The 16,832-nt window shown below is 39.0% G+C and overlaps 1 protein-coding gene across 5 annotated transcripts in view; it reads right to left on the bottom strand.

Moving 5' to 3' along the window:
* The window catches only part of Lgr5 (leucine rich repeat containing G protein-coupled receptor 5), a 130,284-nt gene extending 119,177 nt beyond the window's left edge, over positions 1-11,107 (bottom strand). For all 5 annotated transcript variants that reach the window (XM_020178981.2, XM_074083921.1, XM_020178982.2 and 2 more), the window contains exon 1: positions 10,645-11,107. In XM_020178981.2, the coding sequence (XP_020034570.1) occupies positions 10,645-10,862 (218 nt within the window). In that variant the 5' untranslated portion in view covers positions 10,863-11,107. The remainder of the gene's footprint in view (positions 1-10,644) is intronic.
* Between the last annotated feature and the right edge of the window lie 5,725 nt (positions 11,108-16,832).

The raw sequence follows: 16,832 nt of genomic DNA, 5'->3' as shown, positions 1-16,832 counted from the left end.
TGCCATGCAGGGTCACACAGGGAAGCACCAGGTCAGTCAGAAGGCAGAAGTAGGAGAAAACCATGGCAAGAATTTTTTTTTGTGGTGCCATGGGAAGGAATGGACAAAGCAGGGTAATTTGGCATAGGATTGGCTAGTATGAATGATTTCTGTGGGCTCTTGGGTGTATGGATTATCCCAAATTGTCCTGAAGACAAGGGTGATTAGGATAGGGAAGATTGACCTAGAGTAAAAGCAGCCTTGCAAAAGTCCCTAAAGAAGGTGGTGGTAGTGGGTTGTAGGCTTTGGATTGGTTGGCCTGCATATGAAAGGCACACTCTTAGGATACTCATTTGCTATCTCTAGGAATTAGCCCAGGAAGAGGTAGCATTTGCAGGATTAGCAAGGCCCGAAGATGTCAAAATCATAGTAAAATACACAAAATTAAAAAAAAAATGCTTAACACACAGGAATTCCATGTTCAGACCCAATAGTCAGGGAGATTCCTTTCTTCTTTGGGTAAATAAAAGCTATAATTCAAGGGGTATTCAGTCCAGTAATGCAAACAGACAAGTATGGTGATCAAATGTGGTGAGTGCTTTGACAAAGGTGGGCTTGGCATGATGTGGAGCATCAGACAGATTTCTAAATGATGATCACAGAAGTCTTCCCAGGGTCTTAACAGTATAGCTCAAATTAAGCTCAGAAGTGAAACGTAAAGTACAATAACTATGTAACTACTATGAACAGAAATTTTGGAAATTACGTATTCCTCAAAGTAAATCTGTTCCCTTTTTCTCTACAGACTTTTTGGGTAATATGGAGACACTTTAGCTATATCTACCATAGACTAAAATTAGAATAAAATATTAAAATTTAGGCACCTACCTAGTTACTAACATTTATAATAACATGAATAAGCAACAGGATATTTGGCATCATGTAGTTTCTAATAAATGGAAGTTTTAGAGTTCACTTGAGTATCTAGTGATGGAGCAAAAAAGGTGACAAGAAGGAAAGCACTGGATTGGGTTTTCAGGAGGCCTGGGTTCCAATTCCATCTTTGCCAGTTATATAATGTGAACATAAATGTCATTCTCTGTGAAACAAAGATTATGTGTTAGATTAGGTGACCTCCAATATCTTTTCCATTTAAATTCCATGAGTAGACAAAGGTTTTGACTCTTTGAAATTCTCTGCAAACCATCTAAGTGATTCTAATTCTATTTCTTTGGGCAACTAGGGCAATGTTCTAACATTAAATTTCAATCTTGCACTGTGTAATATGATCTTAGGTATACAGCTTAGTCATTCTGGTAATTTGTGGATAGAGATTATCCTTTTAGTCCTTTATAGAATTTATTCTAAATATAGTTAGCCATTAGCTCAAGTTCTGCATTGGTTCTATTATTAGTAACATAAATCTACCAAAATTAGCTTTTCCTTCCAAAAATATAATTAATTATGTTTTGAGACATTTCTATAGCTAAGGCAGATGGGGCTTCAAATTACCAAGTAATAGTCAGATGGGACACACCATATCCATGCAACACTTCTCACGATTGTAAGACCCTGGGGAAGTGGATGTTTTGCTGGAAGGCCAGCAGCTGTAAGGTGGAAGGTGGTTATTTGCTCTCAGTTAATCACATTGCTAAAACTTTTGAGTTCTCCAAATGAGATATGCTTACACACTGGGAGAATCTGGTTTAACTAGGATTTCCTTTTGCTACCCGAGCTTGAAGATTCAGTGAAAAAAGATCTTGAACTTCTTCCTGTGCTCTGTTGCACTGAGTCCCAGAGAATAACAGCTGCTGGGGAAACGGGGCTGCAGATGAGTTAACATCACCACAGGGACAATGATGTAGCTTCTACAAGTTAAAATCAAAGACCTCGATTTTGGTGCACTTAGAACTGATGTTTTTAATCCCAAAGATTCTTCTTTCTAAACACCCCTTCATTTTGTTTGAAGGCCTGGGGTGGAAAGTGAGTAACTGAGAGAAGGAGATGCATCCTTCTGGTTGTCCTCAGGTACCATCAGTAAGAGAATATCCCACCTAGTAACAGGTGTCTGGTGGAGTCCAGTCATTCACAGTCTCTCAGATCTGTCAGCACTGTTCATTAGGTAGCAGATTTCCTCAGCTAGTCTTCCCACCTCCTTTGCTATCCTTTTTCTAGGCTTTGTTCTGTTGGGCAGCTAACACTATAACAATTGTAGAGAAGGCCTATTGCCATAAGCAAGCATGTCTACTTCAGGACAGGAAGAATGAAGAGAAAGAGGAAGATTGTTTTTAAACTCCAACTTTACTAGAAGACTCCAAATTCATTCTGTAAATTAATTGAACACTGTGAAACAAATGTTCATTGTGAAAGTCTCTCTCTCTCTCTCTCTCTCTATATATATATATATATATATATATACACACACACACACACACACATAAAGATAACTAAGGAATGCACCTCCTTCCACAGAAATTTTTATTTGATTTTTATAACCAAAAAATCTTTACCACATATGTGTACAGAAACTGAATGGTTATTTCTGTACTAATAGATTTAAAGACCAATTGATTATGTAACAGAATTCCTTCAAGTACTTCACAGGAAAATTTATTACCTAAAAACTCTAAGCACCATGTGGTGTTTTGTGTGTTGAACCAATAAACTCATTAAAATAACATCGAATAAACCCAAACACAACACAATGAAAGTTCTAACACAGCCCACATTAACCAACCAACTTTAAAATAATATCTTTGTTATGTACTAATGTTAAAAATTCAGCAAATTCTTTATATTTTTTCCATTTGAGATCATGTGTGGTTTTCTATTTTCCTGAGAAGTACACTTTTGTGGCTTTTTTGATCAAAGAAAGATTATTTTTGCAAACAGACATCTTTTGCAGAGATCCCTGCTCTATTTAATCAAGGTTTCAGGAAGAGAGGACAGAAGTATTTACCACTTCTTGTATGAAATAAAAATTCTTATGTTCTCTCTGCTTAGTGTAGACTGTTGAAAGAAGGCTGGCATGTATGGTTAGCCACCACAATTTGTGTGTGTGTGTGTGTGTGTGTGTGTGTGTGTGTGTGTGTGTGTGTGACAAGAAGGTAGGAGGAAATAAAGGAATTTGGCTGCAAAATTGAGTAACAGTTTAAAACACTTGGCTTCCAGTAGTGAAAGATGAGTAACACTGGGGAAAAGCCTGGGCTAACAAGGATCCACTTGAGGAAGGCTTAATCTCGACTGGCAGGCTGATGAGGAAGGTCAGCTTGGAGCACGCGTTCTCAGCTGGAGTTGGGCTTCCTTTGCCAGGACAATTGTCTTCTGCATTTCAGCCTCTGAACTGAACTGAAGGTGCCTTCACAGAGCTAGCCCCTCAGTCTCTCCCCTTAAAAGGGTTGACCCTCCACTGCCAGGCCCTGTCAATGTCCATACGAATCATTTCACCAAGCAGGTGGCACAAAGGGAGGTGTTTCTTATTGGCGTATTGGGGTGTGTTAGTGTGTGCATGAGATCACTTTCTTCCCCCTTGACCATCACAGTCTTTGTCTGCAGATGAAGCAAACCTCCTTCTGAAGGCAAGAAGGGTAAAAGGAATATGAGAAAAATGTGTTCAAATGAAAAATGAGACACGAGAAAATTGGGGACAACTGTACAATTTTAAATCATTACTGTTAAAAATCTAGAGTATGAGAATACCATTTTATCAGACTTCAGTGGTTTTATCCCAATATGTCCTAACTTTTATAAACATCAGCACTTACTTAAAAAGTGGGTCTTTATAGTGAATGATTTATAATGAATTGGCCACTATTGTTTTTCATGTGGACTTTGTAATACCACAAATGATTAATGCATATCAGGTTTATAACAGCAAATGAGTTGAAGGACTGAAGAAATTAAATGTGTAGTTTATGAAAGATTCTTTGAAGGAAGGGATTTTTCTCTGACTTAACCAGATTTTTGTTTGCTCAGAAGACCATCTCATTGATCTGCTTGTTAAATCATTTATGTTGAAAAATTTGATAAAACTCTGAAAGAATTATCTATTCTGAACCAAATAAATAATATCATGGCACTTTTGTGATATAATTCATCTCATGTCATCCATTTTAAAGGCAAATACAAACTAAAAAACAATTCACCTTTTATGAAAGTTCCTATCACTGAACTGAGGAATAGTTCCAAAAAAATGCAGCTACTTTATTTAGCACATAAATCTGGTAATAGGAAAAAAAGGTATTATTGTTGCCTAGGAGGTTAGTAATTCATTGATCACTCTTTACAATACCTGAAACTACTACAACTTAACTGAGTTGGAGACAAGAAAAGTTGTTTCAGTGGTAGTAAGAAAATGGATATATAAAAATGGATATATAAAAAGATACATACCTAATAAAATATTGGTCCAAAACTATATAAAATAATGTTCACTTTATTAAAGATTATAAACTATATTTTGTTCTGGAACTCCCAGAAGAAATATTGCTGGTATGAGAGCTTTATAAATTGTATTCTTGAAAAGAAAAATGTTCTGAAATATTTTAGTATCAATTACAACCATTATAAGCCATAATTTTCTTGTGTTGTTGGTAAAGTGACCCTGAAGATAATTTTTAAAAAGTCCAAAAATATTTTGAGCAATAGAAGTATCCTTGGAATAAACTTATAGGTCCCCAAGTTAGGAATAAATATAAATAGTTACATCATGAAGTTGTGTGGGATATGTGACTAAGTCAGGTATAATCTCTGACATGCAGGAAACAGTATAAATTTCAGCTATTATTTTTATTTAACTATATGTAAATTCTTATGTGTGCTAAACAGCTCATTGCATCATTTAAGATGACTGTAATTCAATTGTATTTCAAATGGGACTGGGCTATAATGGTGGGATACTAGGAGCCTGTGTTACTGTGCTACTTTTAGATTAGTAGCCTTCATCTATCTTTCCCTGGCTACTTTTAACCACTAGAATTTCCACAACTGATTCAGCCAATTCAACATTACAAATACTTGTTGAATATTCCTTAAGAATCAGTGGACACTTGAGATATAAATAGAAATTTTCTTACCCTGGAGAAAATCACAGCCAAGTGAAGAGAATAAACTGAAGGAAAAAGAGCATGTCATTACATCCTTGAGTATTACTCCATCTGACTTCAGGAAGATGTTTTCATGGTCATGGTTGGTTTCTTTGCATACTTTCAAAGTAAACTTCAACTTCTTTAATTCCAGGTTTATACATTGAGAACAGAAATCATATATGAGGGTATGAGGAAGTACTGCTGCTTACATGGAGTATCTTTTAAACATTCCTCCAACTAATGCTATTGCCCTGTTGAGAATCTTTTAGCATGTCCACTAGAAAATATTATTCCATTTCTTGAAATCAAATAACTCATATTTTCTTGTATCTTCTAGTTTCAAATAAGGCATTCCCAATGGGCTCAACCAATGTCACAGAAAAATTAGCTGGAAGAGGTGGGAGATAAAGCCATCGATTTTAAGAAAAGACCTGCTTCTTACCAAGAAACCTATGGAGAACAAAATTAATTTTGAGTTTTTAGAATTTTAATGAAAAGTTCTACATTATAGCCTTGGACTGTCTCCTTTTCCCATAGATAATGAGTTTCACAGGTGAGATTGAGCAGCTAGTTGGTGTAAGTAATGACTAAATAAAAATGTGGCCTGAAGCTCACAGAAGTGGGAACAGAAGAGTTGTAGTGAATTGTAGAACTCATGAGAAGATTTAAAAATATAATTCTCTTACATACATCAAATGGAGCAACAGGACCAGATAGCAGCTTGTTTCCTCTGATATGTAATAATATATCAGTGTGGCTTTTATGCCAGTCTGATTCATCTCCCTACTACAAAATAAGACTCTATAAAGGGAAACATTGCAGGGAGTAAGGAAGTTGAATCTTATTGGTAGGGATTTGTCTTCATTTTACCAGAAATAGCCACTTGGGGGTGTTTACAAGAAAATGTACCATTTAGCTTTATTCTAAATTTATATAAATACTTGAACAAAAAATAATTACTTCACAAAATTGTTCAATGCAGAATTTACTACTGTTTTCACTTATATATTATGGCATATAATTTGGGTTACTTGTAAACATACTTAAATCTATAGTTAAAATGACTTAAATACATGGATTTGATAGACTATAAAATACTTTAATAAAGTAAGTCAAAATTAGGTATCAATTATAAAACTGTAAGTATTCTGTCAAGTCTTTAATTTTATGATAATTTTATTGGGTTGTTTACTCTGATGTTATTTTTAATGCCTTTAGCAGTTGTATATTTTGGGAATTAAAAGTGATTGCTCAGATTAAAATTTAGCTACTGGAAATTATAGACCAATTTTGTGTTTCTGAACACCTTAAGCACATCCAAATGTGAATGGTTTCATTGTCAACACATGATTTTATTTAACTATCATGTTGTTTCTTGATTCTAATCTTCTAAATTATTTGCCACCTTTTGTTGCTTTATCAGGACTCCTTTACTTTGAAGAAAACGCAGACGGAAGAAAGAAAAATCTGATGATCATTATTACAAACTGTCACACACATATTGAACATATTCAGTAACATACTTGTTCTATACTAATGCCACAACATTATTTGAACGAGCACTCACTATTTTAAAAAAATTACCTGGACTAATTTAGTCAATTAGTTTCAATAATTGCCATCATAACAAAAACACTACTGGAAAACTCCTGGGGAATCCTGGAGAAAAAGAACTTCATTAAAGTGTAGAAAAGTTATTGATAGTCTATTTTAAACAAATTTAAATGTATGCAGTAGACCAAAGTGTATAAATTCTGCAACTGATCTTAATATTAAGACTTATAACAGTTAACCCTTTTGTAGCCATTTCTAAAGTATAAACATTTTCTTTTACTTAAAACACATTTTTTTTTTGCTTGAAGGGAACCAGAAATACACTATTTTTCAAAGAAGATTTTAAAAATGAATTTTTTATTTTTGGGACTTCATCTTACTAAATATTTATCATTTAAGATATATATTTCCAAGCTCATACTTAACTAATTGATATTTTTGATCAATTCTTATAAATATCAATTTTACTAATTGTGTATAAAATTAATTTTGTTTTGAAATCATATAGGAAAAAATAGCCAAATTACACAAAACCTAAAAATATTTTCTTGATTTCTTGGGTTCGTAAAACATGCATTTACTTGTGGATGAAATGCTCATCCCAATAAAGCAATAACAGGGAAAATCTAAGTTTTCATTTAAGAGCAAAAAAGTTGTCCTAGACTAACAAAGAGAGGCATATTTACAGTACTATGCTGTTTATTGGGTTTTGGTTTTCTACTTGGATGCCACACTAACTAGATGAAAGACACATCAAAGTAGCACAGGAGGGTTTACTTTTCAGACCCTATTAGCAAAACTATTCACATTTGATAAGCTAAAATAATTTATATATATAAGATTAGATGCTAGACCTACTTTATATTTCTGACTGATCACTACTGATGGATAGAGATGTATTAAAAATTGTAAATAATTATTGTCTGCTTTTATATTTTAACCTTGGCATGTTCCTTATTTTCTGCTGTGTGAACTTTATTGACTTCTGTTAGTAAAATGAGGGCCCATAACCAATTGAGGTGGACTGGGGAGAGGAGAGAAGAGGTAGGTGAGAAGGAGGGTAGAACGAGAAGAGATGAAGACTGAGATTTTTCCAGAGTTTCCACTCTGCTCAATGGTCCCGTTAGAGATCTACTGGGAAATGCAGCTCAGTATGAAAAGAGTGTTAATATTAATGTTTGGACTGGCTTAACATTTAGTTTTTCTGGGAAGAGATTATAAAATAGTGCATAAACAGCTCTTGCCTTCTGTGAAGAGATTTGGGTAACTTTCTTTACCTATAGGTAAACAGGTTGTGGCAAATCTATTTGCCAAATGTGTACAGCTGGAATTTGCCATGTCAATCTGTTTGAACAAAACAAAATGCTTGTTCCTTTTTTTTTTAAAGAGGGGATTAGGAGATAACATTTTGACTAAATAAATGGTGATAACCTATTACAAACAATAACAGATAGTAGTGCTGGCCTTTTACCCACATCAGTCTTTCCACACTGTAACTTTCTCATCCAAGTTTAGTTACCACTGGGCTCCAGTGCAGTGGTACCATAACTCTAGGTCTCTTTCAAAGAAAATGAAGTTATTCCTTAAGATAAGAAAACCCATAAAGCACATGCTCATTTACTAGAATATGAGCAATCAAGATTTCTCTTTCAGATAATGACTGCATGGTAAGGTCAGAAATGGTCAGATTATACTAGGTATAACCAAAAGAGGGCATCATTTACCCTAATGTCTGTCCACCAAGAGCCCCTGTAGTTGTCAAATAGAAAACCCAAAACCTTCAACCCAGGTTGAAAGTACACCCCACTGCCCCTGGCTTTTGTACTCTATAAGGAGACAAAATCATGAAATCATACATCATGAAGAACACCAGGCTGGTTCTTCACCTTGGAATTGTTTTCTACATTCAGCACTTATAGCCCTGAAATGTTAGCCATGAGAAGCAAGTACTTAACATCCACCCTGACACTTTTTACAGACACTTTGAGTTTAATATTTTATAGGGCACCAAGAACATTTCCCCTTAGACCAGGGTACAGGTTGTCATCAAACAGCATGAAAATAATACAACAATTCACTTCCTAATATTATCTTAACTTCAAGGGGTTATCTACAGTGATAGCAAACAGTGGCAGTAGGTGGCAGTAAGCTCTCCTGAGACCTGAAGGAGACAGTTAAATACATTTGAGCTATATAGGAAATAGTTTAACAGAGTTTTAGCCTTTTAGTAACAGAAACATAATAATGTTCATTCTTTCAAGTAGGAGAAGAAAGTGCCCCAACACCATTCATAAATTTATCATATTCTTAAATGTGTTTTATATTGAATGTATGATTTGGATAGTAGGCAAGTATTGGGGGGTGGGGAGGGTGGTGCATAGCTATAGTCACATTTCTTCAGAGAGGTGGGAAAGAACAATCTAGCCTTTTAAAAAGAGATATTGCCAAAGTAGTCTCAGAAATTCACGCTACACATTATCCCTGAATCACTGATGTTAGCACTTAAACCAGAGAAGCTGGGAATGTGTGTTCTGCTTTGTAGTAGGACAGCTGTTCAGGAGGAGGAAATGTGAATTTTGAGAGAATGATCATTTTGCAGAGCAGATTTCCATCCCTGGAAAGAGAGCATCATCCTTCGCAATGAGTGCAATTAAAGGGAAACGGGGTGGGAAAATAATTTTATAACCCATTCAGGTAAAGAAAGGCGACCAAAAAAGTTTACAGTCGGCGAGAAGGGGACTACCATCTACCGGTACTAAAATCTAGGCGGGTGGTCCCTTTCTTTAAATGCAATATTAAAGCAAGAAAAAAAATGTTTTTCTCTTTCTCACTGTCTCCAGAAAAAGAATAGCTATCTAGTGAAAAACGTTGTGCAAGCCTCTTCGCGTTTCTTCGCTCCAAAAAACAACTAAACAGGAGAAAACGAGTTCCCAAACATCCCAACTCGCTCCTGCCAAGGGACATCAGAGAAGCCGAAACTGGGAATAAGGGCGCTTGGATGGCTCGCTGCAAGGTCTTGAATTAAAACTTAAATGTTTCACCTCGTGGCCAGGAGCGCCTGGTTTCCCCTGGGTGGCCTCGACTCTGGGCTCTTGGCTTGAAAGAACCGAGCCTCAGACAATGACAGGGAGTTGGCGGGTGGGGAGTAGTTATCTTGGTCCCCCAGAACTGAGTTGCTGCCGTGTCACCTCACCCACCCAACCACCTGTTACCCTCGGGCATGGGCGTCTCAGACACAAAATCATGAAATGGGCCGCTGCCTGGTTTCCACGGTCCGGGCTTTGGAGGTTGTAGGAGGGAAAGAAAAGGTGGGAGGATCCTCAAGGGATCATAGAAAGCTTCAGGTCCCCCCTTGGAGGTCGGCGCCGCTGTTTACCCTCGCGGCCGCCTTCAGCCCACTTCCCTTTCCTCCCCGGGGGGAGATGGTTAAAGATTACACTGTGGCCGCCGGCACTTCAAAGGGCGGCTCGGGCAGCCAAAGGTAAAGATAACGTTCTGGCAGCTCTAATCAGGGTTTGCGGTTGCCACATTTTAATCACTTTGTTTAAAAAAAAGAAAGAAAAGAAAAAGGTTACATTACGCCTCCGTGCTAGGGATGCAGAGTAAGGACAAGTTGGGTTTCTCCTTCGGGGAAAGTTTACAGCTCATCTCATCGCGGAATGCGACTGCTCACGGCGAGGACGTAGGGGCAGGACCAGCCCGACAGCCTGCCCCTTGGGTTCCAGGCACCTGGGCACAAATACCCAGTCCGCACAAATGCCTAACTAGGAAGCATTCACCCTGCTGGGCCGGGCAGCTGCAGCACACACACGAGGTCCTTCCCGGGGTTGCAGTGGAACCTTTTCTTAAGGACCCACAAAGTGCGTGCGCGCCGCACTCTGAGACACGTGCGTTTCTCTGGAGGCCGAAACAGGTCTAGTCAGGATGTCCTTGACTAACTCGTCCGCCCTCTGCAGAGCCCCCAGCCTGGCCTTGGCCCAGCTCCATTTCCCCTCTTAGCCCCCTCCCCGGTGGGCGCACTTACAGATAGGAGGTGAAGACGCTGAGGTTGGAGGGCAGCTCAGAGAGCCCCAGGTCGGAGCAGTCCACCCTGAGCAACATCCTGCCGTCGGGCTCGCACTGACAGTGCCTGGGGCAGCCCCGCGTTAGCGCCCCGGGCCTCGGCGAGCCGCCCCCGGCCGCCAGCTGCAGCAGCAGCAGCACGGGCAAGGACAGGAGCACGCCGATGCGGGAGGTGTCCATGGTGCCCGAGGCTGGGAGCTACGAGCCGCACGCCGGCAGAGGGCAGAGCCCGGGCTGTAGCGGACCGGACGGTGGCGCGCCGGGCGCAGCTCCACGGGCTTCTGCAACTCAGCAGGCGTCTGCAGCTCCGAGCGCCGCGCTCCTGCCCCCCGCCAGGGGCGCGGAGGAGAAGCTCCGCGGGGACTGCGGAGCCCGAGGCCGCCACGCGCGTCTCGGGAGCGCTCCTCGCTGCAGCCGCCGCAGTGGCGATGAGCGGTGCTGCTGCAGGCGGTCCGAGCTGTGTGGAGCAGCATCTCCGCTTGCACTCTCGTTTTTTAAAGCGCTCCAACCCAAATTGCGCGCCCAGTGACGTCAGCGCAGCCCAGCTTCCCAGGCACCCCCAAGTCCGGCCCCACTTTCCCTCCTCTTGTCCCCTCCCTTCTTTCCCGAGACCCGGCTGCGAGGCGGCAGGCAGCGCTAGGTGCAGGCGAATTCTCCGCGCTCCGACTGCGCCTCCGCGGGACGGAATCCAGCGCTCGGCGTCACGCCTCAGGCAGGGGACCCCCACCCTCGGCCACCCCCAGCCATTCCTGAGTACTGGCCACCGACGTCCCAGGGCTGAGCGGGACCTGGCTTCACAGAGACAGAGGCAGGCAGAAGGATGAGGCACTGTTCCTCTGAGCCCGTTTCGTTTCCAATAATGGAAGAGATGCGTGGAGTGCTTTAAAAATAAATAAATAAAAACTAAAATCTAATCCCAGAAAAACAGTTATCAGTGTAAGAAAGCGGGCGTCCTTGGCCAACGATTGGTGACCTTTTTAATCCGAAAGTCAAAGCACTGTCTGGTTTGCTTTTCCCTTCATATCAGAGCGTTGGACTAATCGCTAAATAAATACAACTCTTCAGTGAGCGCTCCAGTGCTGCTTCCTAACTCATTGGGGTGAGGAAATCGAGTGACTTTTTAAAAAGTGATTTAGGATCCCAGGGAAGTGGCCACCTTTAGTAAAGTGATGAGGAACAGAGAGTTGATTATTTACTCTTGTTTGGGGGAACTTTTCATCCCAAGTGTCCCGGGTTCTTGGAACTAAGAGCAATCTCACCCAGGTTAGCGGGACTGGGGTCCTAGCATCTAGCACCTCTGTTGAGAGCTAGTGGAAAATACATGTTCCCACACAATTCAAAATTTGCCCTACAGCGAATTTGCAGGAGAAAGGAGGAATCGATTTCAGGGCTTTCTTGGAGAGAAGACCTGAGAGGTAAAAGTTACCCTCTCCACAGCCAAGTGGATAATTGAAAGAGGTTGTCAGCCCAAGCCTTCCACACTAACTCACCAAAATGCACCATTTTCACTCTGAGCATAATGCCTCTTTGCTTCTTGAAGGCAGGGAACCCTTTTGACTTGCAAGGTACCTCTGAATCATCTCCTTAGTCTGTCCACTGTAAATTTTATTATTGGAATGATTTTTCTTTGTATCTGTGTCGTATTTACCGACTCTCCTTCCTTTTATACAGTGATTCTAAAACTATTTGTTCACCTGTGAAACTTTGAAAATATAGATTACTTGACCTAAATTTGTATTTTGAGCACTCTCTTTTCTTGAGTGAGTTCAATTATCAGCAAGTTTGTGTTTCTCTTAGGTAGAAGGAGTGGAAGCCTAGACTCCATCCTCATTTTGCAAATAAAGGATTAACAAGTGCCATTGAAAACTTTTAGTTACCCCAGATTTCTGGATAGTGGATATGAGGTCCAATTCTGTCATTCCCTCGCGTGCCCAATACACACCACATCCATTCTCCCCTTTGCTTATTCTCACATTGTTTGCTCCTTTCAGCCATTTCTTCCACATTTATAGAATGCCTATTATCTATCTTCCTTCCATTGATTATTATTATTATTCCTTGGTTATATTGTCAATGGAATTCTTTCTGTAAAACCTCTCACAGATACCTGTAGAGCTACAGTCAGTGTCTTAGAAGTAAGTTACCTCTCCTCATGGGGCTTGCAGTCTAAAACAATAACAGATTCTGAACATATCTACCAAGAGTGATGCAGCTCACTGAAGGGATGCCATAAAGACCACATGGCTTGTCCTGAATACACACAAGTTTTGTTTTGTCCACTTTGTTGTGGCCACTTTTGGAGGAAGGGACAAGGCTACTATTCTCTTTTTTAGCTGTAGGACTCAAAGCTATGGACTCATAAGAATAAGTACTTAACAAGTATTTGTTGACTGATTGATTCATCAACATAGGCATTCAGATATGGTTGTGCCCGCTCTCTTGTTTAAAATTATAACACTTTCTTTGGTGTCAAGGTTGCTTAAGGGAGTTGAGTACTTTGGTTGTGGAATGAATCAGGCAGAACTGTATTTGAATCTAGGTTTTTCCAGCTTCAGGTTGCTTGATCAGACAGAATGATCCTAAGTCTCAGATACCTTCTCTGTGAAGGATAATATTATTTACCAAGGTCTTTCTAAATGTTAAAATATATGGAACTTGGCCTAGAGCAGATTTTTGACCTGTCAGTACTCTTCTCTTCCATTGGGGGAATTGAAGCTTGTTAACAAATGCAAGTAGAGTCAGAGAGATTTCTGACTCAATTAAATGGGGGAGACAGATATGCTGGATGAGGCCAGGGATAATGAACATCTGTTGCTTTTTTTTTTTTTTTTTGCATACCCAACATTTCTTCCCTCTCTTTTTCTAAGACAACTCCACAGTTTTCCTTTGGGAAACTGCCTTCCAAACCTTAGGGCTGTCAATCACGTGGCCCCACCATCCATTCAGGGGTGGTGATGTGAATGAATGTGTTTGGAGGGTTGTCCTTGATCCGGGATGGGAGGAGGGTCTTCTCTTCTGGTTTCACAAGCTCTATGGACAAACACCTGGATCTCATGGAGGCTACTATTCTGCCTTAGGAGAAGGCTCATTGGGAATGGAACATTATCATGAGAGAAGTGAAATCATAAGGACATCTTCTAGACACCTGGATCTTATCTCATTTTTGCCCTATCACCTCTCAACTGGATGAACAAATTAATTTTGTTCTGTTTTGTTGTTTGAACCGATGAGTGAGAATTCAGCTGTGGTCACAGTTAATCATGCTCAGTAAAAACTGAACGTACAGGAAACACTGAAGAGCTTGATCAATCTTCAAGGTCTGTAGGCCTTATAACAGAAAATCATGTGACTTGAAATAAGAATGGTATGGCTGGTAGCAATTGTATTGCCTGAATGTTAATCACTTAATCTTAACTAATGAAGATGAAAATACACCAAAGCAGATTTCTTGCACACTGAAAAAAAAAAAAGATTCAGTAAGGCTGTTGAGCAGTGGTCTCTCTGTTGTATAGAAAATACCATTTATTTTACAAGATAAGATTTTCAAATTGTATGATAATGATCTTCAGCATTGACTCAGCCTTTTGTACAGTCACATGCGCCTACTGAGTCTTCAGAAGAGATGGGTATGATTCTTATCCCACATTTAAGGATAGGAAGTACAAGTGATTTTCCTAATGGTGGAGCCAAAATTCTGATCTGAGAATTTTGACTTTAAATCTTATACCTTTTCCAAATCCCTTCAGAATTTTAATCACACCTAAAATAGACAGAACCTTGGATTTACTAATATCTATATATTTATATAATATATAGATATTAGTAATTATGTATATTAGTAATTAGTAATATTAGTATATATATATATTTAATTTTTTGTGGGACTGGGGTTTGAATTCAGGGCTTTGCATTTGCAAAGTAGGCACTCTACTGCTTGAGCTATGCCTCAGTCCATTTTTGTTTTGGTTATTTTGGAGATGGGGTCATGTGAACTATTTGCCTGTGCTGGCCTCCAACCTCAATCCTCTTGATAATCGCCTTTGAAGGATTCAAATGCGATTCAAGGAGTGAACCATTAGTACCTGGATTTATTATCATTTTATTGAAAAAAATTTCACATTTTTAAAAAAGAAAGATGATATTTAAAAAAAAACTGTAGTAGAACCAGCTGGAGTAGAGAATGGTAGTGTTGTTGTTGTTGTTTTAAATGTGAACAGTAGAAACAGCATATATTAAACCTTTTTACCCCAAAAATATTTATTTCTAGTTTTTCTCAACAATCAATTACTCAAAGGAATACATACTAGTGAGACATCAGTGAAAAACACTATCCTCCCTTACACATGACAATAAGGTTAGAAGAGTAAAGTTAGATTCATTTAGCATTTTGTTTGTGTTTGATATTCTTATTTATGATTTTAGAAAGTATGTCAGTGTTATTGAGTTACTGAGTAATGGAATATCTTATGCCAGCATGGAAATCACTCTACTTTTTAGCCTCTTAGATTGCAAGTTCCTAAAACCGATTCTGCTAAAGTGTAGTCTGGCACACTTTAGTAGTCCTTTCTGGGCTTGCTAAATGATATTTTCCTAATTCTTTAATCTTTAATAGAAGTCCACAACTAAAAACGTTCACACACACCACAAGAATTACTAATAAGCTTAGTTGAAGCATGCTAGGCTAATTTTAGTTAACAGGTAAGTCAATATTTCTTTTACAAGTATAGTGAAATAGTGTTTACACAACTGGTGGGCTATTTAACTTGTTTGAAAGAGTATTGAGCCCATTATTTGCCCTGCTCATTTTACATTCATGATATAATCAGGCTTATGCTGAATTTCTTCACTTCCTTTCACTAACAAAGTCTAATTAATTGAGAAGAGAGGAAGAGGATTTGGGAATAAAGATCTATTTTCTTTTAGAATTATTTATTTTGTGAGAACGCATTAGTTCAGGTAATTCATTACTTTGATAGCCTATTATGTAAAATCAATTGGATCTCTCTTTGATTTTACCCAACAAAAAAGCAGCCTTTAAATATATCCACATGGTTGAAAGAAAGAACAACAGGGAATGGTATTATCAATTCTTTCACTTAGTTTGATCCCCTTGTCTAATTTCACATATGATAATGAACACATTCCTACTGGTGTGCAGATGGCTTCCTGAAAACATGTGTCCAGTCAAACTCACATAAACCAGGGACAGGTTTCCTTTTCCAAGTAAGAATAATGAATGAGAAAAGAACAAAAATACTTGAGTGTCACTAGTAAAGTTTTAAAAACTCTTTAAAAAATTTTGTTCATTTGTTCTGGCAGTACTGAAAGAGTTTGAACTCAGGGTCTGGCACTTGCCAGGCAGGCACTCTACTACTTGAGCCACTCCTCCAACAACAAAAACACCTGATAAAAGCCTCAGGAGGCAGAGATCAGGGGGATGGCAGTGTAAGTCAGCCCGCACAAATAGTTAGGGAGATCCTATGTCGAAAATACCTAACACAAAAAGGACTGGCTGGTGGATGGCTTAAGGTGTCGGCCCTAAGTTCAAGCCCCAGTACAGCAAAATAAATAAATAAACTTGAAATTAAATGACCTTAATGCTTGCTCACCTGCTTTATTTAGGGCTGCCAAATACTGCCTTAATGCCCAGATAGATTCTTCCATCTGCCCAGTGTGATGGATCTTTTTCTGCTCTTGTTAGAACTATACTTTTAGGATTTTCAACCACCTACCACATTAATGTGCTCATACTTAACTGGCAGAACTCAGGCAAAGTTTAGGCTCTAAACTGATGCAGTGCTAACAGGTTTCCTTGTGCAAATCTGCTTCCCCCAAGTCCTGTAGGTAGAAATCTCTGAGATCCACAACCCTTCATCTGCAATTGTGAAAATTTAAGAGTTCCAAAAGGGAAAGCTTTCTTTCTTTTTCTTTTTTTCTTATGTGAAACATGATCTCACTATGTTGCCCAATTTGGTCTAGAATTTGTGGACTCAAGTGATCCTTCAAAGTAATTGGGACTACAGTGTGCACCACCATGCCCAGAGAAGAAAGGTACTAAAAAATATTTGGTGGCATGATTCAAACTAAATCAATATTAGTCTATTTATATTTTATGTAAATATTCATTCAGCTTTTCTAGAAATATGGATG

The sequence above is a fragment of the Castor canadensis genome, chromosome 8 (assembly GCF_047511655.1).
Source record: "Castor canadensis chromosome 8, mCasCan1.hap1v2, whole genome shotgun sequence".
In the NCBI taxonomy this organism is placed as follows: domain Eukaryota; kingdom Metazoa; phylum Chordata; class Mammalia; order Rodentia; family Castoridae; genus Castor; species Castor canadensis.
This window is presented reverse-complemented; position numbering and strand designations above follow the sequence as displayed.